The sequence below is a fragment of the Microtus pennsylvanicus genome, chromosome 7 (genome assembly GCF_037038515.1).
Source record: "Microtus pennsylvanicus isolate mMicPen1 chromosome 7, mMicPen1.hap1, whole genome shotgun sequence".
NCBI lineage: Eukaryota > Metazoa > Chordata > Mammalia > Rodentia > Cricetidae > Microtus > Microtus pennsylvanicus.
In genome coordinates, this window is record NC_134585.1 from 45,790,314 (window position 1) to 45,817,661 (window position 27,348).

The following is a 27,348-nucleotide window of genomic DNA, read 5'->3' on the forward strand; positions in this document are numbered from 1 at the left end:
TCAGTATAGTTTACAAAACATGGCAATTTCTGAATGTGAATGATAGATGATCTGGGGTTGGCTATACTACTTTACTTTCATATTTGTTAGACATTATTTACCGAGTTGATACGATGGTCATAATTTTGTGCCCATTTACAGGTACTTGACACTTACAAAAGCCCATGAGAGAAGCACATTCAACATATAATGTGAAAATAACCCCAGACAGCATAACGGAGAAAGCTCAGCAGCAGCTGAAGGCAGAAGAGTCTGGATGAACACAGAGAACATCTACAGAACTTTTGGTGAGAAGGCAAAATCCAGGACACAGTGTCAATGTGACTTTCAAAGGAAGCATCTTTTCAGAATGATCACATTCCCACAATCTTTTGGTCATACTTATATTAGTAATCACTATTTGTCTGAAATGCAGCCTTTTGTCCTGTTTTTCACCTGGTGGCCCAGTCAACAAAAACACTCCCCAGTGCCATCAGCTTCTTTACCACATCTCCCAGCTTACTTAGAGATTTCCCACTCGCTTTAGCCCTTGCCTGCCATGCACAAAAACCTCACAGGGAGTTTCTTGTGAAGTACATCCTCACTGGCACACAGAGAGTTAAATCTGTCTGAATTCCATTCTTCAAGGTCTCCACTAGCAGCATTGAAGAAGTAACACATTAACCAAAATTTTAGCAACACAGGCATGACTTTGCACTTTTCTTCTAATCTCTCATGGAAACTTCTGGCCTTTGGGAGAAGTGGGTGCAGCTTTTCTCTTATTGGATTGTCTCCCTTTAACTGGGAAGGGCTTATTCAAATTAAGAACTAGCTTATGAAACTAGGAACTCTTTTGCTGTGGCGTTCCTTAGAGTGAACAGCTTTTTCACAAGGTAAGTACTGAATCAAATCAATATTCCTAATACACACACACGCATGCACACATACACATGCACACGCACACATGCACACACACACAAACAGACACACAGGCACACACACAGACACACACAAACAGACACACAGACAAAGACATACACACAAAGACACACATAAACATATACACATAGGTACACACACAAACAGACACACACAGGCCCCCCCACACAAACAGACACACACATGCACACAGACACAGATACACATGCACATAAACAGATCCACACAGACACCCACGCAAACACCCACACACAAACAGCTACACACATACACACAAAACCTTTGGCACCTAGAAAATACTTCAGCACAAGAAAACTTGTGTTTTGTACTCACATTATGCAGGCTTGTTGTGCTTCAGGACTGCCTAAGAATTGTTTGTTTCATTTCTGCTGAATGCATTGTTACAGAGATGCAAAAATGAAGGATTTAGAAAATTGGGTTGTGAGAATTTACTTGTAAGAGACAAATTAACTTCTTTTTTTAACATTGTTAATATTTTATTTTTTTGTTTTTTTTTAATTTATTTATTTATTAAAGATTTCTGCCTCCTCCCGCCACCGCCTCCCATTTCCCTCCCCCTCCCCCGATCAAGTCCCCCTTCCTCATCAGCCCAAAGAGCAATCAGGGTTCCCTGACCTGTGGGAAGTCCAAGGACCACCCACCTCCATCCAGGTCTAGTAAGGTGAGCATCCAAACTGCCTAGGCTCCCCCAAAGCCAGTATGTGCAGTAGGATCGAAAACCCATTGCTATTGTTCTTGAGTTCTCAGTAGTCCTCATTGTCCACTATGTTCAGCAAGGAGGAAACAGAGGGATAACAACCTTCACAAACTGGCATTATATCCAGGGAAGAGAAGCATGGCACTGATGCTAGAGTTGCTTTCTCCGTAGAAGAAACCAGTCTGCACTTGCGGACTGGGATGCTGAGGCAGAATATAAGCACAAGGAGAATTAAATAGATAAGGGGGAAAATGAACTCCTCATCTTTTGCTGGGTGCGATTTTGGTAAAGATCATGAATTATGTTTGCAGTCAAAACATTTGCCTTGATCACTGACAAGTTTTGACTTGTATTCTATCTTATCTGCCTATAACCCAGTGGAATATGCCCCGTAAAGCACATATCAGAGAAATCAAGAACCATGTACAATCTATTTTACTATGGGGAAACTCTGTATAAAAGTAAGCATCTCTGAACAGGCTGCCTAGCTTTTTAATCCTTTGGACAGTTATAATGACTGTGAATTTAATGTAACTATGTGTGGATAGCTATTGTTAAGACAACTCTCTCTCTCTCTCTCTCTCTCTCTCTCTCTCTCTCTCTCTCTCTCTCTCTCTCTCCCTGTGTGTGTATGTGTGTGTCTTTCTTTCTCTACCCATACAAACCCTTGGGATTATACAACTACCCTTTTCCTTTTCAGAAATAGTGAGTGTACACTCCCTATATAAAGTAACTGAGTTCATTAAAATACTTGCAAATGAGTGCATCATTCTGCTTTGACTGTATTTATCCCTGCTGTCCTCTCTTGCCCTTTCTCTTTTTCCTAGTCACATCCCTTGCCCCAAATAGTCCTCCTCCTCCCTCCCCCTTTCTCTCACTCTGCTCCCTCTTTCCTTCTCTTTTTTTCTGCTTCCCTTTCCCCCTCACTCCCTTTCTCCAATTTAATCTACTCTAAAAACATTTTTTAGGCAATAGATTTTCAGAGTTTATTTTCTTTTCATTATATGTACAAAGTATCTTGGCCGTATCTACTCCCCACTCCCTCTTTTTAACTCCATATGCTGTGTCTACATACATCTCCCTCCAGCTCCCAGGCATCTTCTTGCTTTACCACCCATTGAGTCCTTTTAGTTTTTCCCAAATGCACATAGATGTGGACCGTTCACTGGGTCATGAGCAGCCTACCAAAGGTGACCCCCAAAAGAGAAGTGACTGCCATTTTCTCAGCAGCTCTCAGCTCCCAGTAGCTCTTCAGTTAGGTATGGAACGCTGGGAGCCCCTTCTCTCTCATACTGCAACTTTTAACTGCACTGATTTTGTTCAGGTAACCATGATGGTTATGGGTTCAAGTGTCCAAGTATGCAACAGCCATGTCATGCCAGGAAGACGGCACTTGACAGCTCCCTTCCCCATTTTCCAGTTTGCAGATTCTTTCTACCTGCTCTTCTACTCTACTGTGCTCAGAAGTTGGCTGAGCCTTGAGTGGAAGACAGGGCCCTTTCTTTATGAGCTACAACTTTGCTTTATGACATATGCTGAAATCCTTCTCTGGGGCATCAGTCCAAGTATCCCAGCTTCCATTGAGCAGAATCTCTGAGTAAAACTCCTTGAGCAGCTACAGCTGGCACCATCGAGCTACATCTCTCACTGCCAGCAACTATGTCCTAAAACCATGTAGGCTAGGAAAGCCAAGCTGAGATTTATTGCTACAGAAACAATTCGTTTTACGTGTCAGGATTTTTATCAATTTACCACTAATTAATCAGATCCCCAGTGACATTCTCTCTGTAGGATTCAAGCATCTCCTAGCACAGCAGACTAATGGCAGGGACAGAGTTGCCCAACCTCCGCACCACTGTCAGTTGTGTGTCCTTCCTGGGGGGATATGAATTAGTACCTACTAACCCCAGATAGGGCACCACTGACAAATGAAGGAAACTCTCTCATCCACATCCAGCTTGGTGAACTAAGGACTTTATTGAGGTGACTTCAAGAACCATGGGTGACTCAACAGTGTTTGTAATGACTCAAAGCTGCCTCCTAGAGCTTCTTGCCTGGGATGTCAGAAGCTCCACTAAACACAATCTTTTCCCATCAATCATTGACTGCGTTTATCAACCTAGGGAGTTGCCTTGTGTATCTGGTAGTTTTTATGATCTTCCTTTAACTCCTGTGTTTCCTTAGCTTCCTTAGACCCCTAAGCTTAGTTCTTTTCTTCATAATACTATATTTTAGTTGAGAGGAAATAGCTACAAAACACTACCCATTTTGACAGGCTTACCCTTCCTATGAATGGACTCACTCCCTGTTTGAGGATGTTGAGGGGGATTCTGACCTCTACCACCCAAGAGTATTTCACATGTATATTCCCTATCTTCAGCCTGTGGCAGCCCAAGGTCTTCCCAGTCTCAGCAGCAGGGAAGCATGCTGAGATCTGGCTGAAGATCAGTGAAAAACCTAACTTCTCAAAGACTAGCACTTGAGAAGCATGAATAGAAAGGACAAAAACTGGAGCATCGGATAGTTAGCTAGAATGCACAGATCGTTAGAATGTGAAAGTCAACAATACTATGTCAACAATACCATGGGACAAATTTACCACTGGGAGGAAATGGACTATTATAGAAGAGAGATTGTGAGATTTTCTGGAAGTCCAGATGTCAAAGTAACCAGGTCTAACAATTCACAGGGAATGATTCTCTGGGAAACAATATTGAATAGATGTTATAGAAGATCAGACTGGCAAGATGCTGCATAGTAATTCTTGTGTGAGATGTGGTCCTGATTTGAAGGGAGGAAGAAACATCTCAGATCTTCAAAATCATCTCTTTCTAGCACATAGCAACCCAACCCCAGTCAAAGGGATAGTGTCCCCCATTTTCTTAGCTGACTTGCCCTCTCCTATGTGTCACTTGCTTAGCCATCTGAATCAGGATCTGTAGGTGGAGGTTCCTAGAAACAGGAACATGAAGTTACTTTTGACCGCATTCTGCTCTGCTGGTTTGCACAAAGCATATGGATACCTGCAAAACCTTACAGGGAAAGGACCAAATCAGACAGTGTTCATTCCCTGATGCATTGCAATTGCTCTACATGGGGTTGCTGATGTGTTCAAACACATGCTCATCTTCTTGGACTTAGGGCAATGGCAGCATGCTTGTACAATGCTTTTATTTTGAGTGATATATATATATATATATATATATATATATATATATATATATATATATATATATATATATTCATTTATTGTATTTGTCATTGGTCCCTGAAGGTAGGCAACTGTAACTGTCTCTATAGTCAGAAGAGAAACTGAGACTCTGGTTTAGTAATCTACAGAGTCAACATGTCTCTAAATGGATGGGCTTATCTGTAAGACTCCCTTCTACCTCTTAAGCATTGGACACTCTTAACAAGATGTTGGGATTCACCACAGATGTGAATTTACTACTGGACTCATTATAGATTTGTTCTCTTAAAAAAGAACCTTGTTTTCTTTTCAAAGTTTTTTTTCTTCACATTCAGTTAAATTGTACTTTGTTGTTTTTTTTTTGAGATAAGATCTGATATATATATCAACTTGGCCGCACACACTCACACACTTTATCCTTCTGCCTCAACATCCCAAGTACTGGGGTTATAGTCATGCGCCACAACACACAGAAGCCAGTTGTCTTAATGAAATAAACAGAGTTGTGTTACTTCTCATCATACTGAGTTTCTTAAGCCTTCAAAGGAAAGTACTGAAAAATCTTTACCAAACTTTCTTTCCCTGCAGTTCCCAAAAAGCTGTTCACAAAAAGGCATTTACGAATTAGAGACTCCATTTTTCCTTCTTCAACCTTGACTCGGCTGAAGGACTCTGGAAAATAGGCAGTAGGCCCTCAGGAGAGCAGCATGGGGCTCAGGAAGGGCTCCAGGGTGGACCAGAGAAGTCTTGACCTGTAGCAGGAGAAAGTTGATGATCAAATGCTGTGAGAGTGGGAGAGTATTGTTTCTCTCTGAACCTGAGGAAATTCTCTGTAAGTGGAGCACCAGGGACCATTCCCACGGTGGTTGCAGACTGGGCTGTTAGTCCTCAGAACTGACTGTGACTGAGCATCATGTTGAGACCCCATTGAAACATTCAGTGTCTCTCGTTCTTATTCTGTTGACTTTGTGAGGCTGAGTGGTAAGCTTCGTTCTGGCTGTGAATTGACCTTTGGAAGGCTGTTGTTTGGAAATGGAAAGTGTTGGCGTGGAGAGCATTATGATGAAATACTATGGAACGTGATCCTCTATTAATAGCGTTATGATGAAATACTATGGAATGTGATCCTCTTTTAATGGTGATAGGATCAGTGAGCAGATTTGAATCACTTGGCTCTGTGTCCCCAACAATCAAATACCTGAAGCCAAGTGACCACCACTCTCCCTTTCATCCTGCTAATTATCCCCTAAAAAAAAAACATGAAATATTCACATTCTACACTGTAAGAACGACGGAATTATCGCACTATCAATGTTTTTAAACATAAAGGTCAGAGCTTAGGATTTCTCTATATAAGCGATGATATTTATAGTAGTTTGCTATTTTAAATACAAGTGCACATGGTTTAAAAAATATACCTGCTGGTAAGGACAAGGATATTGTTTCAAACTTCACAACACCAAAACTTTCGAAGATGAAATGTTAAGGTTTACTGACAATCTTTGAGTGTGTACAGGGAAAGGGAGTTTCCCCCAAGTCTAGCACTGGAGCCTCTGGTCTCAGTGACTCCTGGGTGTTTAGTTTACTCTCCTGACCTCATTGGCTCCATCTATCCCATGATCCCCTGCTCATTTTCTGTGATATTTGCTGTGTTCTACCTTCAAGCCATCTGAAATGGAAGCATCAAATTCCCTTGACAGACTCAGCAGGATCCCTTATCCACGCATAATGACCAAATGAGCATGGACACATGCATGTATCCACACACACAGTGCACACACAGCTAACTAAAACACACCCACTTACTTAACCCTTTTGCATGCTGACACTTCCTATCCTCTTCTATTTCTTTAAAAAAGTAGATTTCATAACACACCTAATGATTTCCACCATATTTTGATAACCAATATCATAATTAATAATATCTTTGGTTTTGAATAGAAGAGTGCATACTAGAAAAAGCAGTTCCTTTTTGGCTGGCTCCCTTAGAAACCTGTCTCTACAGTCTTACACTGCAACTAAGTCTCAAAAGTCCCATTAGGTGATTTTTTATTAGGATAAAATGAAGATGAATTGATGAGGGTACCCAGTGTGACAGACATGGACACCCCTGAACTTGATTGTGTATTCTGTAAAATGAACTCAGCAAGACCTCTTTTTCTTGCTTTCACCTAGAAATGCAGACACAAAAAGAAAACCACATTCCAAAGAAACAAGGAATTTATGTCTCTTGGCAGAATACGGCTGTTTTAGAGGACAACTGAGTTATTCTTGGCACACACTCTCCATGTGGTAAAACACATTTTTGAAGTCTAATCTCTGCTTTTTGATCAAGTGCAGCCAAATGGCAGAACAGTGCCTGCTGCCCTGGTCATTACTGCTAGCCATGTATTAGGGTCTTGATGTGCTCGGTTATGAGCCTTCTTGCAGGAGGATACAGACCCTTCTTGGTGTTATTCCTCTCTGTGAGTTTTCATGTGTACCATTGGTTTGCTGTGATTGTGAACAATGCATTGAAGTTATCTGATATTCAGTTTCCTTAACTGAATAATGAGAAATAGCCAGTTCATGTGGTCTTGTGATTATTAAAGACGGTATGTCAGAAAGGATCTGAGTTGGGCAAGTACCTCAGAAATATAGAGTTTGTCTAGTATATGTAAAGCCTGGGTTAGACCTTCACCAAGATGTGGAGAAAGAAGGGGAGACAGAAAACAAGAGTGGGGTGTAATGGGTGGGACCGTTAGAAGGCAACAATGAACTGTAGTTTGCTGGTACTCTGTTTGCCTCTTGGGTCCCACACATTATTGTCCTCCAATCTGACAAATAAACCAGTTTTTAGAAAGTCACATTATAACCAATGGAGACACTAAACTGGTTTGGCACAATCAGAGGGTGGTTCTGGATGGGTAACGATTTTGATCAAGGAACATATTCCTGGAATGTCTCCAACCCTGCCATGAGGAAGGCAGACATCTCTTCAGTGTAGTTGCTGTCTAAACATTCTGACAGGACAGACTTAAGAATAAGGTGTGTTTCATTCCTGTTTAGGAAATCCAACTGATTGCTGCCATGGCAGGGAAACCTGTCCTTTACTATTTTGATGGCCGGGGCAGAATGGAGTCTATCCGGTGGCTCTTGGCTGCAGCTGGAGTAGAGGTATGTTCTGACCTGAGTCATTTTAAAATGAACGTGAAATTGACTTTACCAAATTTTCTTCATATGAACCATCAAAGTGTCTTCCTAGATGACCTAAATTAAAACCTGCCAACTATTAAGTGACCCACATATTTATCCTAATAAATTATTAATTGTTTTCATTAGCAATTAACTTCTCAGCAATTAAGAGCACTCTCAACAGATGAATCTAAAATGGCTGAAAGATTCTTAAGGAAATGCCATCAGAGAAATGCAAATCAAAACAAGTCTGAGATTCCATTTTACACCTGTGAGACTGGCCAAGATAAAAAACACTGATGACAACTTATGCTGGAGAGGGTGTGGGGTAAAGGGAACACTCCTGCATTGCTGGTGGGAGTGCAAGCTGGTATAGACACTTTTGATATCATGATGGTCATTTCTCAGGAATTTAGGAAACAACCTTCTTCAAGACCCAGCAATACCACTTTTGAGCATATATCCAAAGGATGCTCAATTTCTGCCACAAGGACATATGTTCAACTATGTTCATAGCAGTATTGTTTGTCATAGTCATAATCCAGAAACAACCTAAATGCCCCTTGACTGAAGAACAGATAAGGAAAATGTGGTACATTTACACAATGGAGTACTACATAGTGGAAAAAAATAATGACATCTTGAAATTTGCAGGCAGATGGATGGATCTTGAAAACATCATAGTGAGTGAGGTAATTCAGACCCAGATATATATATATATATATATATATATATATATATATATATATATATATATATATATATATGTATAATATGTACTCACTCATAAGTTGCTTTTAGATGTAATCAAAGAAAAACCAGCCTACAATTCACAACCCCAGAGAACCTAGACAACAAAGATGATCCTAAGAGAGATATACATAGATCTAATCTATGTGGGAAATAGAAAAAGACAAGATCTCCAGAGTAAATTGGGAGCATAGGGACCATAGGACCATGATAGAAGGTGAGGAGAGAAGAAATGAGGGGGAGCAGAGAAAAATATATAGTTCAATCAAAACAATTTTTAAAAAAAAAAGTGGGGGGAGGCAGAGCACTTGCAACTCTTCCAGACGACCTGAGTTCAATTCCCAGCACTCACTTCAGGCAGTGACAACCCCTGTAACTCCAAATCTGTGAGTTCTCCCAGCCTCCATACACACACACACACACACACACACACACACACACACACACACACACACACACAAAATGAGGGAATAAAAATAACTCTTCAAAAACACTAAAAGATGTCCAATTTATCAGTACTTATACAGACACTTTAGCCTTAGTCCCATGGTGGCCTGGATCATTGGAGTCACCATCCTCTTCCGCCATACCTTGTCCTACTGGAAAGCCATGGGACAGTGACATGCATGAATTGTTGTCCTCTGTGAGGACAATGTCTTCTTCTAATCTAGAGAAGCTGTTGAGGAGTCTTCCTGAGGCTCTTCTGAGGTGATGTCACCCTGGCATGGGTTGTCTTGGCATTCCTGAGAGCAGGTATTGGAGCATCATCTATCTCTCTGCAAATGAAAGGCTTTTCCATGTTGTGGTCCATGTTTTCAACTTTAAATGACTGTTCCTGTGAACGCCCCTAAATGTCTCACCACACATCCACTTTTGTAATCTACGGCATTCACCATAGTCATAAATCAAGGCAAGTTTCAAAAGCATTGATGGGCACACCAGAGAGGCAGGGACAAGGAGATGAGGGGAGCTATTTTACAGGCTTAACAGAAACTCTAATGATATTCTTTGCTCTCAGTTTGGTGGAAGCTAGTGTCCTGATAAGTCAATACCTTCTAAGACATTTTTATCTCTTACAAGATATTAAGTCCAAGTTAATAGCTTCTAAAAGAAACAAAAGAGAACTGTAGAGCCATTACAAACTGTTTTCTTTATACAAACGGTCAATCATTTTCCCAAGTAACCAGATGGCAGCCTTGTGTTTCAAGAGATTTAAGCCTCTGGGCAGAGAGAACTCAGTGGTGCCGAAAGAGCAAGTGTCAGTGCTGCCAGCTTCCCCTCCTGCCTCTCAGCGTGACTGAAGAGCCTGCTGAGAACAGGTCGCCTCGATCCTCTGGCAGTGATCTACTGTGCACACATGATGGTCACTACAGCCCACCCATCAGCAGCAACCTCACCATCAACATCACACTCCAGCCCATCCCACCTTGCCCCTCCTTATGGGGCCCTGAGTGTGATACCATGTGATCATATAGATCCACAAGAAACTGATCCAAGGAGCATGCTCAATAACCCCGATGTCCTGACATCTTACAACCAGAAACTCCAGAAAAGTCAAAATGTCACTGACAATAATACTACTGTATTATGTAATAATACTTGCTTTCTGTGGGGCAAGAGAGGTACTGAGTGTTTTGAAAACACCCCACTATTCTTCCTTTTTTAAAAAATTGCTTTTACTGAGCCATATATTTTTCTCCACCTTCCCCCCTTTCCTCCCCTCTCCCCTGTCCCATGATCCCCACGCTTCCAATTAGTTCAGGAGATCCTGTCTTTTTCTACTTCCCATGTATGTCTCTCTTAGTGCCCTCTGTGTTGTCTAGGTTCTCTGGGATTCCTACAATTCTTCTAAAGAAGAATACACTTCCTTTAATTTACAAATGATCAGAGGAAGTCTTTCCTGTGTTGTTACACCGTCTCACTGTGAGCATGAGCCATGTAAGCAAACATGTCAACAAGAGTCTCATGAAATGATGACTTTCCATGGACATTTGACTGGACTGTGCAGTATTTCCCTTCCTCTGGCATTCCCTGTACCCCATGCCTTAATCAGCTACATAGGTAGAGTTCTGGGAAAGACAAGGTTGACTACAAGAAGGAGAAGCAATGTGTTGTGACCACAACTCCTTTCTTTAAAGATCTGCTCTCGATTCCCACAAGCCCTGATTAGTTCACCTGTGTCCTTGATAAATTAAAAAATATCTTCCTTCTCTCATAATATCTTCAGATCGGAGGCATTAAAGTGAAAAGCCTGAAATGCAATAAAATTAATTAAGATGAATTTATTCTTTCTGTATTCTAGTTTGAAGAAAAGTTTCTGAAAACTCGGGATGATCTGGAAAGGTTAAGAAATGGTAAGAACAAAGATCTGAATGTCCCCGAGAGGGTTTCTGGTGGAAGGTTTAGTCACTAGATATTATCTATCTACGTGGAGGAAATTATCAGATAGTAATTAATGAAAGCGTGGTAAATTGTATGTCATGGGTCTCTGCTAGCATTTGTATCTGGAGACTTTTCCGTGTCTCACCCAGTCCTGCAGCTGCTTTTAAAATAACGACCCTGAGGCTTAATATTAATTACAAACTATTTGACCTAGCTAATAGGTCAAGCTAGCTTATTATAACTAGCTCTTATAACTAAATCGACCCTCTTCTATTAATATGTATATTGCCATGAGGCCTGTGGCTTACCAGTGGTGCTCCGGCATATTGTTTCTTGCGTGGCTGAACGGCGACTCTCTTGATCCCACCTTCTTTCTCCCTGTATTCAGTTTGGCTTTCCTGCCTAGCTATATTCTGCCCTGACATAGGCCAAAGCAGTTTTATTCATCAACCAATAAAAACAACACATATTCACAGCATACAGAAGGCCATCCCACATCACAGATGTGGTAAATATCTCAGGGCTGAAATTCTCTCTGTGTTTGCTGAAACCATTCCCCAAAGCCCTATAAATGACCTGTCTCTGTTTTCCCATGCTTGTTGCAGTTAGCTTGGGTTCCCAAACAACCTTCCATCCACAATAAATTCACTAGATGCCAGAAGCAAATATGTCAGCCACTTATCCTGAGTTCTAATGGGTTTTACAAATAAATTCCCTAGCAATACTGCATTATAGGATTAACAGAAATGTCATAAAGAATACTGTGAAGGAGGAGGAGAGAGATTAGGAAGAAGATCAACACAGATGTGTGATGGTTTCAGGCCTACCCAGTACATACTGATCTTTGGTGTCAGTGAAAACACACAGGAAACCTACACAGAAGCAGCTTTATGACCTTTTCTTGATGTCATGAACAGTCAGAGACTCTGAGGCCATATTATTATCTTTGGGGTACCAAGTAATGATACAGTTATAGTTCCTTCAACTTCATCCCAAAATACACATGAACATGAGTTAAACACACCATCACATCCTGTGCAACAAATACAGAAGTACTGTCAATATGAAATAAAAACATCAATAAGTTAAGATTCTAGAACATAGACACTAAAGACAGAGAAAACAAAAAATACATAAATGCTATTCATTGAAAAGTTAGTTATCAAGTGAGTAATTGTTTAAAAATTTTCTGTTCTTTCATCAGATACCATTTGTTTTGAAGTTTGGAGTGTGTCTGACCATGGATTAACATACATATGTGTGTCTGTGGTATGTGTGTGTGTGTATATATATATATATATATATAATATGCCCATAAACATCTTATGCTTTTTTCTCTTTCATTCATCTGATAGATGGGAGTTTGATGTTCCAACAAGTACCCATGGTAGAGATCGATGGGATGAAGCTGGTTCAGTGCAGAGCCATTCTCAACTACATCGCCACCAAATACAACCTCTATGGGAAGGACATGAAGGAGAGAGCTATGTATGATGAATTTACTCTGGGAAATATTTATGTTCTATCTTGAATGAACAGAACCATGGCTGTAGGGATAAGTCCCGCCCCTTAGGGGGCGTGTTCGCCTCGGGCTAATGTCTGCCTATAAATTTGGCGAGCGTGCTCAGAGCTTCCTCTTCTACTCTCCTGGTCTCCGCGGGAACGGTGGTTCTGTAAGTCTATTTCTACATTAAAACTATATATATCTTTACAAACTGTCTGCATTCGTTTACGCCGCTACATTTTGGCGTCCAACGTCGGGCTATTTTGCCCCCGACTCAAGCGGGTAGCCCGCTAGCTAACACAGCACCCTCCTGGGTGCTGTTTTTCAGTTCGTGACTCCGGCCCCAGTGCCGAGTCCGAGACATACTCGGCCACACAGGCCCATTCTGCCTGCCTTGGCTAAGTTTTACAGCGGAACCCCACTGCCTGAATTAGCTGAAGCTTAAGTACCTGCGGTTTTGCAACAAAAGCTGCCACAGCGGCAGATTTGGTCTGACACAAAGTGACTTGGCAGGGCAGTGGTGGCGCACGCTTTTGATACCAGCACTTGGGAGGCAAGGGCAGGCGGATCTCTGTGAGTTTGAGGCCGGCCAGGCAGTGGTAGCACACGCCTTTAATCCCGGCACTTGGGAAGCAGAGGCAGACGGATCTCTGTGAGTTTGAGGCCGGCCAGGCAGGTAGCACACGCCTTTAATCCCAGCACTTGGGAAGCAGAGGCAGACGGATCTCTGTGAGTTTGAGGCCTGCCAGGCCGTGGTAGTGCACGCCTTTAATCCCAGCACTTGGGAGGCAGAGACAGGCGGATCTCTGTGAGTTCGAGGCCAGCCTGGTCTACAAGAGCTAGTTCTAGGACAGGCTCCAAAAACACAGAGACCAACAACTGGCAGGAACCGATCATTGCAGGTAAAAAATTTTTTTTTCTTTTATAAATAAAATGTCTGAACACATTACTGTTCAAGAATTTAACAGTTTTTTTAATTGTACCATGTGGGAGATTTTACAAGAGGTGTCTATCACGCCACCTCTATGGATCCTTCTGGGATTCGTAGTTTTCATTGGCACCAAATGGTTTGATAATAGAAATATGATAAAGTCTTTACGAGACGAATCCAGGATTCTTAAGGCAGAGATAGAACGCTTAAAAACAATTGAGAATGATAACAATCTTCTCAAGAATCAGTTTGAAGTTCTTCAGACTGATAACAATCTTCTCAAGAATCAGTTTGAAGTTCTCCAGACTGATAACAATCTTCTCAAGAATCAGTTTGAAGTTCTCCAGACTGATAACAATCTTCTCAAGAATCAGTTTGGAGTTCTCCAGACTGATAACAATCTTCTCGAGAATCGGTTTGAAGTTCTCCAGGCTGATAACAATCTTCTCAAGAATCAGTTTGAGGCTCTCCAGGCTGATGTTAAGGAGAAATTCATTACTATGGAAGAGGGAACAGCTGATCTGGATCGTAAGGTTCAGTCCCTCTCTGTAGGAACTGAAACATTAGTGGCTGATATTAAGGAGAAATTCATTACTATGGAAGAGGGAACAGCTGATTTGGACAATAAGATTCAGTCCCTTTCTGTAGGAAATGAAACATTAACTGAGAGAATCAAAACTGCTGAATGTGACAATTGGATTTTGTCTAAAGCTTATGACAAATTGATGGAAAGAGTGTCAATACAAGAAGGCACAGTTTATGCCATAAAAATTATGTCCAAAGATAAGATGTTATCTCTAACGGACAAACTTCATACTTTAGAATCCTCAATGAAGGCTTTGGAACATAATTCTGGACAGGAGATTCAGACATTGCAGAAGGCAATAGTGAATAGAATTGAAAAGATTGAGGAATTTCTAAATTCTGATGAAGAAGAGCAAAGGGTAGAAGGGCAAATTTTAACTACATCTGTGGGTAAATCTCTCCGGGACAATTTCCACAAAGCTCTACCGACAGCTCTACCTGCCTTTCCAGTAATAACAACAGAGAAGGTGGTTGGTTCCAGAAACCCTAGGGTCATCAAGGAGGATACATGGGAGCCTGTCCGTATGAATGACCTCAAGGAAATTAAACAGGCTGTCATGATTTTTGGGATGCAAGCCTCTTTTGTTAAAGAGATGCTAAGATCTTGGGCCACGACAAACAAAGCAACCCCCTTGGACTGGCTCCAGCTGAGCTCTGCAGTACTTGAGAGTGGACCACAATTGAAATGGCAATGCTTATTCAGGCAAGAGGCTAAACTCTTAGAACAGCAGGAAAAAGCAAAGGGAATTGACATTTCCCTAGATAAAATTCTAGGTGAAGGGCTCTTTTCCGACCCTCAGGAACAAGCTAATTTGGATGAAAACACACTCTCCATGTGTACTACAGCAGCCTTAAGGGCTTGGGACAGGGTACAAGACCCAGGACAGAGAATAGAATCATTTGTCAGAGTTAAACAGGGTCAGAGAGAACCCTTTAGTGACTTTTTACAAAGATTAACTAAGGCTGTACAAATAGGGATATCTGACCCAGAAGCAAGACGTATAATGATTGAGTCTTTGGCTTATGAAAATGCAAATGTGGAATGCAAAAGGATTTTGGGGCCTTTAAAGCTCAGATCAGCGCCTTTGGAAGAATGGGTCTTGCATACACTCAATGTTGATACATTTGATTATGGCACTGAAGCATGGGTAGAAGAAGCAATTTCCAATGGCAAAAGGAGACACCAGAATACCAAATGTTTTAATTGTGGCAAAATGGGTCATATGAAAAGGAATTGTAGACAACGGATTTTCAGAAATAATAATAATAATAATGCATCTTTCAGAAATAATAATAATAATGCATCTTCTAGAAATAACAGAAATAGGAGGACTCAGCCTTCAGGTTTATGTAGAAGATGTGGAAAAGGCAGACATTGGACGAATGAATGCAGGTCTACAAGAGATAGACAAGGCAACCTGATACAGTCGGGAAACGTGAGAGGGGGGGCCTCACAGGCCCCCATGGCAAACATGGTTCAGTCATATCCAGTTTCTGCAGAGAACGTGCCTCATCAGGACAATTAGGAAGCCCCATGCCTACTGTTACAAGCAATAATGATCAGAAAGATAAGTTACGTGTGTTTTGGCAAACTTCTATAAATGATCAAAGACCTAAACTGAGAGTGTGTGTAAATGGCATTTTTATTACTGGCCTGCTGGACACAGGTGCTGATGTAAGTATCATTACCCCAGAATCTTGGCATCCGTATTGGCCTCTTCAGAATGTAAATGTTCAGCTCCTGGGAATTGGAACCCTATCTCGAGTAAGGCAGAGCACGAGATGGGTTGAATGTATAGGGCCAGAGGGACAAATAGGAAAATTAAAGCCATATGTAGCCAATATCGCAATGAATTTATGGGGTCGTGACCTATTACAACAATGGAATACCGAAATTAACATTCCTGCTACTTCTAGAGCCTATAGTTCTGAGAATAATATTAAAAGATATTACAAATGGAGAAAACCGGCCATTCGGGCTGTACAAGAACAAGCAATTGATGTCCCTTCAGAGATACCAACAGCCTTGCCTCTAAAATGGTTGACTGAGAAACCAATATGGACAAAGCAATGGCCTTTAGCTGAGGAAAAGTTACAGGCTTTAGAACAGCTGGTACAAGAACAATTAGATGCTGGACATATAGAAGAATCTACCAGCCCTTGGAATTCTCCTGTATTTGTGGTTAAGAAAAAATCAGGTAAATGGAGAATGGTGACAGATCTCAGGGCCATCAACAAGGTTATTCAACCTATGGGCCCTCTGCAATCTGGAATTCCTTTGCCCTCTTTATTACCAAAAGGATGGCCTCTCATAGTTATTGATTTAAAGGATTGTTTTTTCACTATACCTTTGCAAAAAGAAGATAGAGAAAAATTTGCCTTCACAGTGCCTACTTATAACAATTCTCAACCTTCGAGGAGGTACCACTGGACCGTTCTCCCCCAGGGTATGTTAAATAGCCCCTCCCTGTGCCAATATTTTGTGAACCAACCATTGCAAATAATACGCAAGAAATTTCCCAAATCTATAGTATACCATTACATGGACGACATCTTGTTATCCGATTCAAACATGGATACCTTGAACAGACTGTTTGAAGAAATAAAGATACTTTTACCTAAATGGGGATTGCAAATCGCTCCTGAAAAGATTCAGAAGGGAGATTCTGTTAATTATTTAGGTTATAAAATAGGTTTACAAAAAATTAAGACACAAAAAGCACAAATTAGGAGAGATCGCCTACGGACTCTTAATGACTTTCAAAGACTGTTAGGAGACATTTCCAGTCTACGACCAGCTATTGGAATAACACCTGATCTAATAATTCATTTGAACAAAACCTTGGATGGTGATAAAGATTTAAACAGTCCCAGAGAATTAACAGCTGAAGCAGAAAAGGAACTGACAATGATTGAGGAAAAATTACAACAGGCACATGTGGACAGGGTGAATCCAGAGCTCGATTGTATTCTTGTCATACTACCATCAAAAATTTCTCCTACAGGAATTTTAATGCAGAGAGATGATATTATTTTGGAATGGATCTTTTTACCACATAAACCAAGTAAGAAACTGAAAACTTATGTGGAAAAAGTCTCTGAGTTAATTATAAAAGGCAAGCTGAGACTTCGTCAACTAGCAGGCATAGACCCAGCAGAAATTATAGTGCCCTTCACTGCTGATGAACTAAAGAAATTATGGGAAGATAATGAACCATGGCAAAGAGCTTGTGCTAATTTTTTGGGAGACATTAATAACAACTATCCAAAAAGCAAGCGGCTTAACTTCATAAAGAGAACTTCTTGGATTCTTCCTCGAATCGTCCGTGATGCTCCAATAACTGGAGCCCGTACATTCTATACTGATGCCAATAAATCAGGGAAGGCAGGTTACAAATCAGAAGACTTGGATAAGGTGGAACAAAGTCCGTATAATTCTGTCCAGAAGGCAGAATTATATGCCATTCTTATGGTGCTGAGGGATTTTAAAGAACCTATTAATATAGTTACAGATTCACAATACGCAGAAAGAGTTATTTTACATATTGAAACTGCTGAATTTATACCTGATGATACTGAACTAACCTCATTGTTTCTCCAGGTTCAAGATTTGATCAGGAACAGGCTTTGCCCTATGTACATAACACACATCCGATCCCATACGGGTCTGCCAGGTCCTCTAGCACAAGGTAATGCAGAAATTGATCAATTACTGATTGGTAGTGTGCTACAAGCCTCTGAATTTCATAAAAAACATCATGTTAATAGCAAAGGTTTGAAGAAAGAGTTTTCAATTACATGGCAACAAGCTAAGGAGATTGTAAAGAAATGCCCTACTTGCTCTTTCTATAACCAAACGCCACTGCCTGCAGGGGCTAATCCAAAGGGCACCCAAAGGAATGAAATCTGGCAGATGGATGTGTTCCACTTTGCAGAATTTGGCAAATTAAAATATGTTCATCACACCATTGACACTTATTCAGGCTTTCAGTGGGCAACTGCTTTAAGTTCAGAAAAAGCTGATTCAGTAATCACTCATTTATTAGAAGTCATGGCTATCATGGGTATACCTACACAAATAAAAACGGACAATGGTCCTGCTTATGTTTCTAGGAAAATGAAACGGTTTTTTGATTATTACAATATTAAGCATGTTACAGGTATACCATACAATCCTACAGGTCAAGCAGTCATAGAAAGATCAAATCGAACTATAAAAGATATGTTGAACAAACAGAAAGGGGTGGAAAACACCCCCAGAAATAGGCTACATAATGCTTTGTTAACCTTGAATTTTCTCAACGCTAATGAGAAGGGAACAACGGCTGCAGAAAGACATTGGATAATGGAAAAGTCTACTGAACTAAATCAACCAGTTTATTTCAAGGATGTGCTGACCTCACAATGGAAGCCAGGATATGTGCTACGTTGGGGAAGGGGTTTTGCTCTTATCTCCACAGGTGAGGAAAAATTGTGGATACCATCAAAATTAATAAAGGTTCGGTTTGAAGAAGAGAAGCCACTTGGAAAAGATAAATAACAATTCTTTCATAAGGATGGCGAACATACTGATGGTAAGAAATACAGATAGGTTTGGAGGCGGGGTTCTTTTCTTATCTCCACAGGAAAACACTCATCTTCAAAGAAATTAAGGAACCCTGAATATTTAATTACTGATGGATGGACACATTTTGTAAGTATTAATTTTTATTTATATATCTTATTAAACATTTCTTTATAAATATATAGAGCTGGTTTTGAAGTTGGACTCTGGCTCAGTCCTTCTCCAATTCCAAGCCTGTTAGTAAGAGAAAAACCCAGAGTTTCTGGAGTTTCTGTCTCATGTCAAGAGCCATGATATGGGACAGAAAGAAATATGAGTTTAGAAAACATCCTTGCTTTTCTTCATATCTATCATACTTTTCATTGAATATATATATCATGCCTTTTATTGAATATATATATGTATGTATATATATGTCTATATGATTAATGTTTAAGTTTTTCACAATGAACAATGAGTTTTTCCCGAAGTGACATTTGAAGTTTCCAGGAAGAAGATGGGGCCCCACAACAACAACTCTACCTGGTTGAGATGACGTCATGATACTGATAGCGCTACTACAAGACCTGTTTTGGATACCAGCTGCACAAGACGATCCCAACTTGGTTAGCTGAAATGGATCCCCCAGAAAGAACGTCGCCCCCATGACAGCTGGAAGTAATTCTAGAGGACGACGTCCCCTCTCCCAGTAAAGTTTACCCCTGGGTTTAGGGACATCATTTAGGGGTTGGGAGGTTGGGGGAGGAATTTTATAAGCTCAGGGATCATTTTGAAAAAAAAAAAAAAAAGAGGGAATGATGGGATAATAGATTTATAATTGTGAGTTACTGCTTTTAGACAAATATATTGGTATCAATTCTTGTATATTGAAACAAAGTTAAATTATATTGACTATTGTATGCATGCATGTTTCTATGTCTGTTTAAAACATTTTTATGTATTGACATACATTGTATTGATATATATATTGTATACATTTACCATATTGCAATGTACATTTCTACCTCTGATTAAGATACTTATATAATGTTTGTGCATTGATATATATTTACCATATTGCAATGTATATTTTTACAGTGTTTATATTTGGAGGTCATTATCCTCATTTGTTACACAGTTGTTTATTGTCTTAGTCTTTAAGTTAGATAGATATTGAGAATTATATAGATAAATAGTCATCTAAGTTTGTCATTTATAATCAGACTAATCAGGTTCTTTAGATATAGAGAGATTATACTCAGTATAGATAGATAATCTTCAACCTCTTCAAAGAGCTGTAGAAAATGGCCTTTAATCTAACTCAGAGTTTCGTGATAGTGAGACACAATTGCTCCTGGCAATACCACTCCATTCCCGAGAGAATGTTGAGCACCAAAGACACTCCACCTGGAGCCTTTCTATTTGGCAGAACTGGCCTTTGGGCAAAGAAATGCCTATACCTCAGCCACTGACACAGATACAGAACGTGCATCAATGGACAAAACAGGACTGTCATATCCTGCCAAGACAGGGTAAGATAGTTTTGAAAAGTTCCTTGCCTTTAATAATGGTATGTCAGTTATGTTAGGCCTTAGCCAAAATTGGTTGACTCAACATTGCAAACGAGACTTTGGGTGATTGCCCAGGTAGTCAGTTGTCTCTGTCAATTGTTGCACATTTTGGATATATCTCGTTTGTTGAGTAGTGTTTATTCCCTTCTCAGATCTTTGACAGAGTTGAAGATTATATAATTGTAGTTACTCTTTACATTATTTGGACTCCTTGAGATAGAATGTTTAGCAAAGCTTTTGTTCTCAATATTGTTTGTTATATTTATTATTTGTTGTTATTGTATGTAGTTGTATTTGGTTTAGTTCTGTCTTATTTAGACAAAAAGGGGAGATGTAGGGATAAGTCCCGCCCCTTAGGGGGCGTGTTCGCCTCGGGCTAATGTCTGCCTATAAATTTGGCGAGCGTGCTCAGAGCTTCCTCTTCTACTCTCCTGGTCTCCGCGGGAACGGTGGTTCTGTAAGTCTATTTCTACATTAAAACTATATATATCTTTACAAACTGTCTGCATTCGTTTACGCCGCTACACATGGCAAAGGATTCATGACACAATGCCTGGGTGTTTGGGCATGCATACACTGATTTAAGTTAAGAAGAATGCTATGGAATTGAGGGACGAATAGGAGGGCTTGTCTATGTCCTGTAGAATAGGAGATGATGGAGTCTGGTTTCCCTTTGATTAGTCTTCAGAAGCAACATTCTAGCCAATAGCTTTAGTCATAGAAAAACTCTTTGTGTAGTGGTGTAGTATTTGTGTTTTAATAAATAAATCTTGCCTGAAGACCAGAGGCAAAGCTAAAGCTACCAGAGGTCAGGTAATGGTGACGCACACCTTTAGTCACAGGATTTGGGAGACAGAGGCAGTTGAATCTTTGTGAGTTCAAGGTCACCCTGGACTACGTAAGACCAATGCAGAAACAAATCCAGGTGGCGGTGGCTTACACCTTTAATCCCAGTACTAGAGGTAATAAAAAAAATGTGAGTAGAGGGAGAGGCTTAGGCTGCTTAGTTTTCAGTCGCCCAGCCTTGGTAGAGGTAAGACTTCTCTAGTGATTTGACTGCTTTACTTTTCTGGGTTTCAGGTTGAAACCCAATTTCTGTCTCTGGGTTTTTATTATTCATGCTACATCTTTGACTAGCAGTAAAGAGAAGATTACAAAGGGCTGATATTCTAGTTCTGATAATTACAATCATGGCCCTAGGTTACCATGTGACTCTACATACCGTTAGGCTGATTGTGGCTCATAGAGTCAGGTACAGGGACACCAGGGTTACATGAAGCTTTTTCTGGGAAGGCTGTTCAGAGCTGTCAAGACTGATGGAGAGGGCTCCTCTCTCCTATGTTAGAATCACACCATTTATACCAAATCTTCTGTGGAACAGTGGGATTTTCTCAAATAGTGAAGCATCAGGTCACCAATAATCCCAGAGTTTCATTACCAGGTAAACACACAAGAGCAATAAAAACACATCCTTTGGAGTGATTGTTCATACATGTGTTATTTTTGTTCAAGAAGTGTAATATTCAAAAAGTAGAAAATGAGTCAAAATTTAACAGAAGAATCGATGACAAGAAGAACATTGCTTGCTAGTCCTTCGGGTCATTCAGAATGGAATGTTACTGGAGGTGGTGGCGTTTGCCTTTATCTCAGCACTCAGTGACAAAGGCAGGAGAATTCTGTGTGTTTGAGGCCAGTCTGTCTACATGGTCTACACACCAATCAAGCTGCATAAAAGGATCCTGTCTCCAAAAAAATGTTCTACAACAATTGATAATCAGCAATAAAAATCTATTATTGTGGGCTCCATATCCCCATCAGAGGAGAGCTATTTTACCAATGCCTTTTATGTTTTTCAAGCATAAGATCTGAGGCAAGAGGGATGTGGCAGAACACATGTCTGTTTTTCAGCATTGATATGTATACTGAAGGTATGATGGATCTGGATGAAATGGTTCTCTATCAACCTTACCTTCCCAAAGAGGAGAAAGAGGGAAACCTTGCCAAGATCAAGGACAAGTCAAGGAACCGTTACTTCCCTGCCTATGAGAAGGTGAGTGCCAGTTGCTTGACCTATAGAGCATTCAGAGGGTCTATTTGCCCTCAGTGGATATCTGAGCAGCTAACGTAGCTGCAGCAAAAAAATGCCAGCTTTCTGTCTGTGTGTTCAGTGGCAGGTGGGGGTGTGAGCTCTCTGATGCCCCCATTGCTAGGAGAAGGAATGCCATTCACGAACCCTTAACCTGGAGGATCTATTCCCCCCTCAACTGTCCTATTTACTATCAGCATCATTCTGTGGGCTAGAGTTCTTACCATCTTGATTTTGGGGAGAAACAGATTGGCAGTCCCAAAGGAGGCAAGAGGAAAAGAGTCTGGGTGTCCTTGGGTTGTTGGTCTTCACTCCCACAATGCACTTCATTGTTGTTAATGCAGCACCCAAGCACTCCAGGCATTGTGTAAAGGTGGAGTATAAAGAGCTATTGACATAGTTAGAGCAAATGGCAGGCTTCATGTTCCCACAAAATTCTATTTTGCTGTGACTCACCATAGCATTTTTCTGACAGATTCCACAGTCACGTTTAGAACTTGGACTATGTAAGCATCTGAGCCACGCTAGAGGCTGGACCTGATTGAACAGAACTCTGCAATCTTTTGACTCAGGGGCAACAAAATGAGAGTAACACATCAGAAAGTATTCTTCTATCCCAAGTATAGGGAGACCTGAAACAGGTTCCCATTAGGAGAGTATTGTACTGCTTCAGGATGGCTGCAGAGAGGCTACACCATCTTGACAGAGCCACGGAAGGGAAGAGACAGTGAGGAGATGTGAAGAAACACTGATTGCCGGAATTAGTAATGCATATCAGATTTTTTAAAGAGAAAATTGCATAAGAATAAGGGAATTAAGTTCTATTTTCATATCCATGTGTACATGTGTTTTTTGTATGTGTGCCATCCTATTTGGAGTTCCAGTTACAGATGAAGAGGCCATGTTTCAGAAACACACTATGTCAGGCCAAACCAAACAAGGAGAAATGTGTAAGCGTGTCAGTGTGGCAGGAGCCTTGCAGACAGAGGAAGAAGCATTTGGCTTCGGAAGACCATTCACCTCTACCTCACTGCCCACAGCATTTCTCCTTCATTTCTCCTTTATTCTTCAGGTTTCAGAAATGCTGAGGTATTACAGCAAATAGCTCATATTGTCCTCATTTGTTCTGTAAAAACTTACTTAGCAATAGGTTATTCTTCCTTCGTTCATTCAACAAATCTGAATTCATTGATGTTTATCAGATCCAGGGCACAGATAATAATATAGATGCCCATTTCCTCAGATTCTCCCTCTTTGCCCTTGGGATCTGACAGATTAGGATTTATTCCATGAAGAGATGCTCTCTATTCATTACAGCTTGTCCCCTATACAGTGAAAACAAGCCCCTTGAAGATCAATAAGACACGTAAATTATAGTATCATTTGGTTCTTTTACCAAGAAGTCATTCAGATTTCTATAGGTATACACTATATGATATGTATTTGATAACATATTATTTTTAATTGGTAGCGCTATGGTGATCTATTTATTTTTCATGACTTTAACATTGTAGGATTATCTTAAGAAATATTGCATATTACTCAAATAATTTTTATAAAGACTTTAATTCAGCTACAAAGGTAGAGATAGGCATGGTGATGTAAGCATGTAAGCCAAGCTCAAGACGTAGAGGATGGAGGATCAGTTTGAGACTAGATTAAGTACACAGTGAGTTTGAGGTCAGCCTGGGCTACAGCAAACCCTGTTTTCAAAAGAGGAAAAGAGGAAGGAAGGAAGCCTAGTTAGTTAGTTGGATTAAAGAACACATGAATGCATGGGTATCATCTACATGATGCTGAATTCAGCATCCTGTGGTGCTGGTTTTGTTGTATGAGTTCATTTCTCCCCTCCCGCACCCACACACTCTTCTTTCCACGATGGTATTTTTTCCCCTAGCATTCTCAAATTAATTGGAGACACACACGCAGTGAACTCTTTGTTGCTTCAGCACTGCAGAAGGAGGATGCCTAGGATAAAGAACCTGAGCTAGTGTTGCAGAGGAGAAAAGGATCAAGCTCACTCTTGATGCCGTAAATATAAGGACACTGGGAGAGCAGAACAAGAAGGAATGTAGTCACTAAAGCAGTTGACTCAGGTGTGAAGGGCATATTCACACAGGTGACACCACTTCCCAGTAAGAGACTGCAGAGTACAATTAGGGGACACCCTCAAATGTCAGAGCTTCACCCCCTTAATAGGGAGACAGAAAGAAATAGAGAGGCTAGGACTGAAAGTTTTGAACATGTATGAAAAGCAGCGACAGACAGATGGTAAAATAATGGGTGAAGCTCTGCTTCTTGATTTTATTCGTGAGTCAGAACTGACATAAAAGTGTGTGGTTCCATACACACATGAAAAGGCAGGAGAAGGGAATTTGATTTGAGAAGCTCAGAAGAAGCCATAGAGGCCCCATTCTGATGGCTGCTAGTCTTCAAGATCTAACTAACATCTTGAATCCCACAGGTGTTAAAGAGCCATGGACAAGATTATCTCGTTGGCAACAAGCTGAGCAGGGCGGATGTTTACCTGGTTAAACTTCTTTACCATGTGGAAGAGCTGGACCCCAGTGCTTTGGACAACTTCCCTCTGCTGAAGGTGCTCTGTTTCAAACACTCTGGGGGCAGCCCAGACCTTACCTCATGGGAAACGATAGTTTGACCCAACTTCTAGTTTCCTCCCGCCTTCATAGCTACTTCTTGGCCCCGTTTATACCTACAAAATGAGATTTTTAGACCCTAAGTCTGAGACACCTGCTATCTCAGGAAGTACATTTTGTCTTTTATGATGAATAGAGCTTAATGCTTCACGCTCTCTCCCCATAACCTATTCCAGCTTGGTTTTGACCCTGATTTCAATGAGATTCTCTCTTTCACTGCTATAGCCTTATCCTTCCATCCTGAACCTATCTGGGGAGGTCTTTTCAAACGTCTTATGTTATGAAACCTTGCATTTATCTCTACAGTGGCCTCCCTCACTGACATATTTCCACAATCCAAAAACTTCCCCTCTCTCTGATGTGCGCACGCATGTGTGTGTGTGTGTGTGTGTGTGTGTGTGTGTGTGTGTGTGTGTGTGTATCTATGCAAGAGTAGTATGCATGTGTTCATTTGGTGTGTATGAATGTTCTTATGCATAGGGAAGACAGGGGTATACATAGGCTGCCTTCTTGGAACACTCTCCATCATGTCTTTTGTGGGAGCCCATGTGGGACCCAGCTTCTAGCTGGAGTCATTACTGTCTTAAAGAAGTCATTTGAGTTCAAGCTGGCTTGCTCTGCCTGTATCCTTCAGGGCTGTGAGAAAGTTCTGATTAAGCCCGTAAGAAAGAACATTTTTGCCCAGATTAAAGGACACATTATCTATGAAGATAACACATTATCTATTAAGATTTGGGTTGGGTATGCTAGTTGGAGGCACTCCACCATAGAGATTAGAATGTACTTAGCTGAATGAGATAATGCACCCGGTTGAGCTTCCTCCCAAGGACAGTGCAGGGAGGTGGGTAGCTGACGGGACTGCCCTTTGTTCTGCCCTTTGCCTGTTACTAGTAATTTGCTAGCTGAGAAATAAACTTGGTGCTGTTTGGTATTTATCTTCAATTCTCCTGGTCTCTCCTATGTTTCTATCTTTATTTTTCTTAATCTGCCGTTTCCTATAATTTTGCACCCCCTCCCAGGTACCCCTTGCTGATTCCTGCCAGAAGGGGCTCTGACAATCCTTTCAGGAGTCAGCCACTGAGCCAGGAGCTCATCTATTCAGCTAGGATGACTGATCAATAAATTTCAGAGCTGTCTTCTTCACCCTCTGCACCACAGCCCTAGGGCAAAGACACATACTATTGTACTTGCCGTTAGGTGGGTTCTGGGCATCCAAACTCACATCCTTATGCTTGCATAGCAGGCACTTTGTCCCTGAGCATCCCTGCAGCTCCCTTACTGACTTTATTTGACTTTGTTTTGTGTGGCGCTAGTGATTAACCCTTGCATCCACCAGGCAAGGGCTGAACCAGTGGGCTCTCCTGTCAGCCCCTGGCAATTCCCACTTCCCTTCCTCAGTGTGACAACTGGTTGTGACTGGACCCAGGTTTTCCGTTCTATTTTCTACCACTCTTTCAGACCCTATTGACCCAGATCTTCATTTAATTATTTGGGTTTGTCTAGGTATCAACAACATCTGGGAAATAAACTGTTCGTCCTTAAATTGTAGAGAAGGATGAGTCTACAGGGTTAAAGTGCAAAGATGAGGATGCTGGGAGCAGAATGAGTCTTTAAGATACATGGGGGGGGGCTCTATTTGTTTCCCCATCTCAACTTCATCCACCCTGAGTATCTGCCTCCGACCTCCACCTGCTGCCGATGGAGGGGATCAGTTGGTCTTTGGACTGGCAGGGATGCAGGACTGCACATGTAATAATAGCTTTCTCTTCAGCTGCTCTCTGAGGCTCTGATTTGTTTGTTGCAGGCACTGAGAACCAGAGTCAGCAACCTCCCTACAGTGAAGAAGTTTCTTCAGCCTGGCAGCCAGAGGAAGCCTTTCGAGGATGAGAAATGTGTAGAAGCAGCAATGAAGATTTTCGGTTAAATTAGGCAAACACAGCTGCCTAACAGTCCCAAGGCCAACCTTCTAAAGCTCTGCAACAATGAAGTGTTTTGATTACATGTTGATCCTGCTTATTGTGAGGCCAACAGGTTTTCTGAGGTTTGTGCATTTTGCTATTTGGTTGTAATCAAAATTGAAATCTTGATCACTTCCTGGAAATTTCTTTGGATTTCAATAAAACAGAACAAGCTTCTCAGACTCTGGAGTATTCAAATATCACCATGAAATAGTTGTCATATCCTGGTTAAACACAAGTAAGTAGAAACCTTCATGTCAAACCCTGGCTCATACAGATATAATCTTTCCTGATGACCAGTGCACTTTCTGACCAAACACACGCATCCATGCGCATACTCACACAGTGAAGAACTGTTTTCTTCAACTACATAGCCTTTTT

At 40.9% G+C, this 27,348-nt stretch overlaps 1 protein-coding gene across 1 annotated transcript; it reads left to right on the plus strand.

Moving 5' to 3' along the window:
• The first annotated feature begins 795 nt into the window (after positions 1 to 795).
• On the plus strand, positions 796 to 27,147 carry LOC142854644 (glutathione S-transferase alpha-3-like). The gene is made up of 7 exons (XM_075980636.1): positions 796 to 872; positions 7,875 to 7,982; positions 11,053 to 11,104; positions 12,488 to 12,620; positions 22,175 to 22,316; positions 24,817 to 24,948; positions 26,814 to 27,147. Exons 2-7 carry the CDS (start codon positions 7,896 to 7,898, stop codon positions 26,931 to 26,933), a joined length of 666 nt encoding a protein of 221 aa, XP_075836751.1. The 5' UTR covers positions 796 to 872; positions 7,875 to 7,895; the 3' UTR covers positions 26,934 to 27,147.
• Positions 27,148 to 27,348: the final 201 nt, after the last annotated feature.

Excerpts from the sequence above, each read along its gene's own strand:
- LOC142854644 (XM_075980636.1), top strand. The coding sequence starts at position 7,896 with ATGGCAGGGAAACCTGTCCTTTACTATTTTGATGGCCGGGGCAGAATG. Across the intron at positions 11,105-12,487 it reads TCTGGAAAGGTTAAGAAATG|ATGGGAGTTTGATGTTCCAA; the intron begins GTAAGAACAAAG and ends TTCATCTGATAG. Across the intron at positions 22,317-24,816 it reads ACTTCCCTGCCTATGAGAAG|GTGTTAAAGAGCCATGGACA; the intron begins GTGAGTGCCAGT and ends TGAATCCCACAG.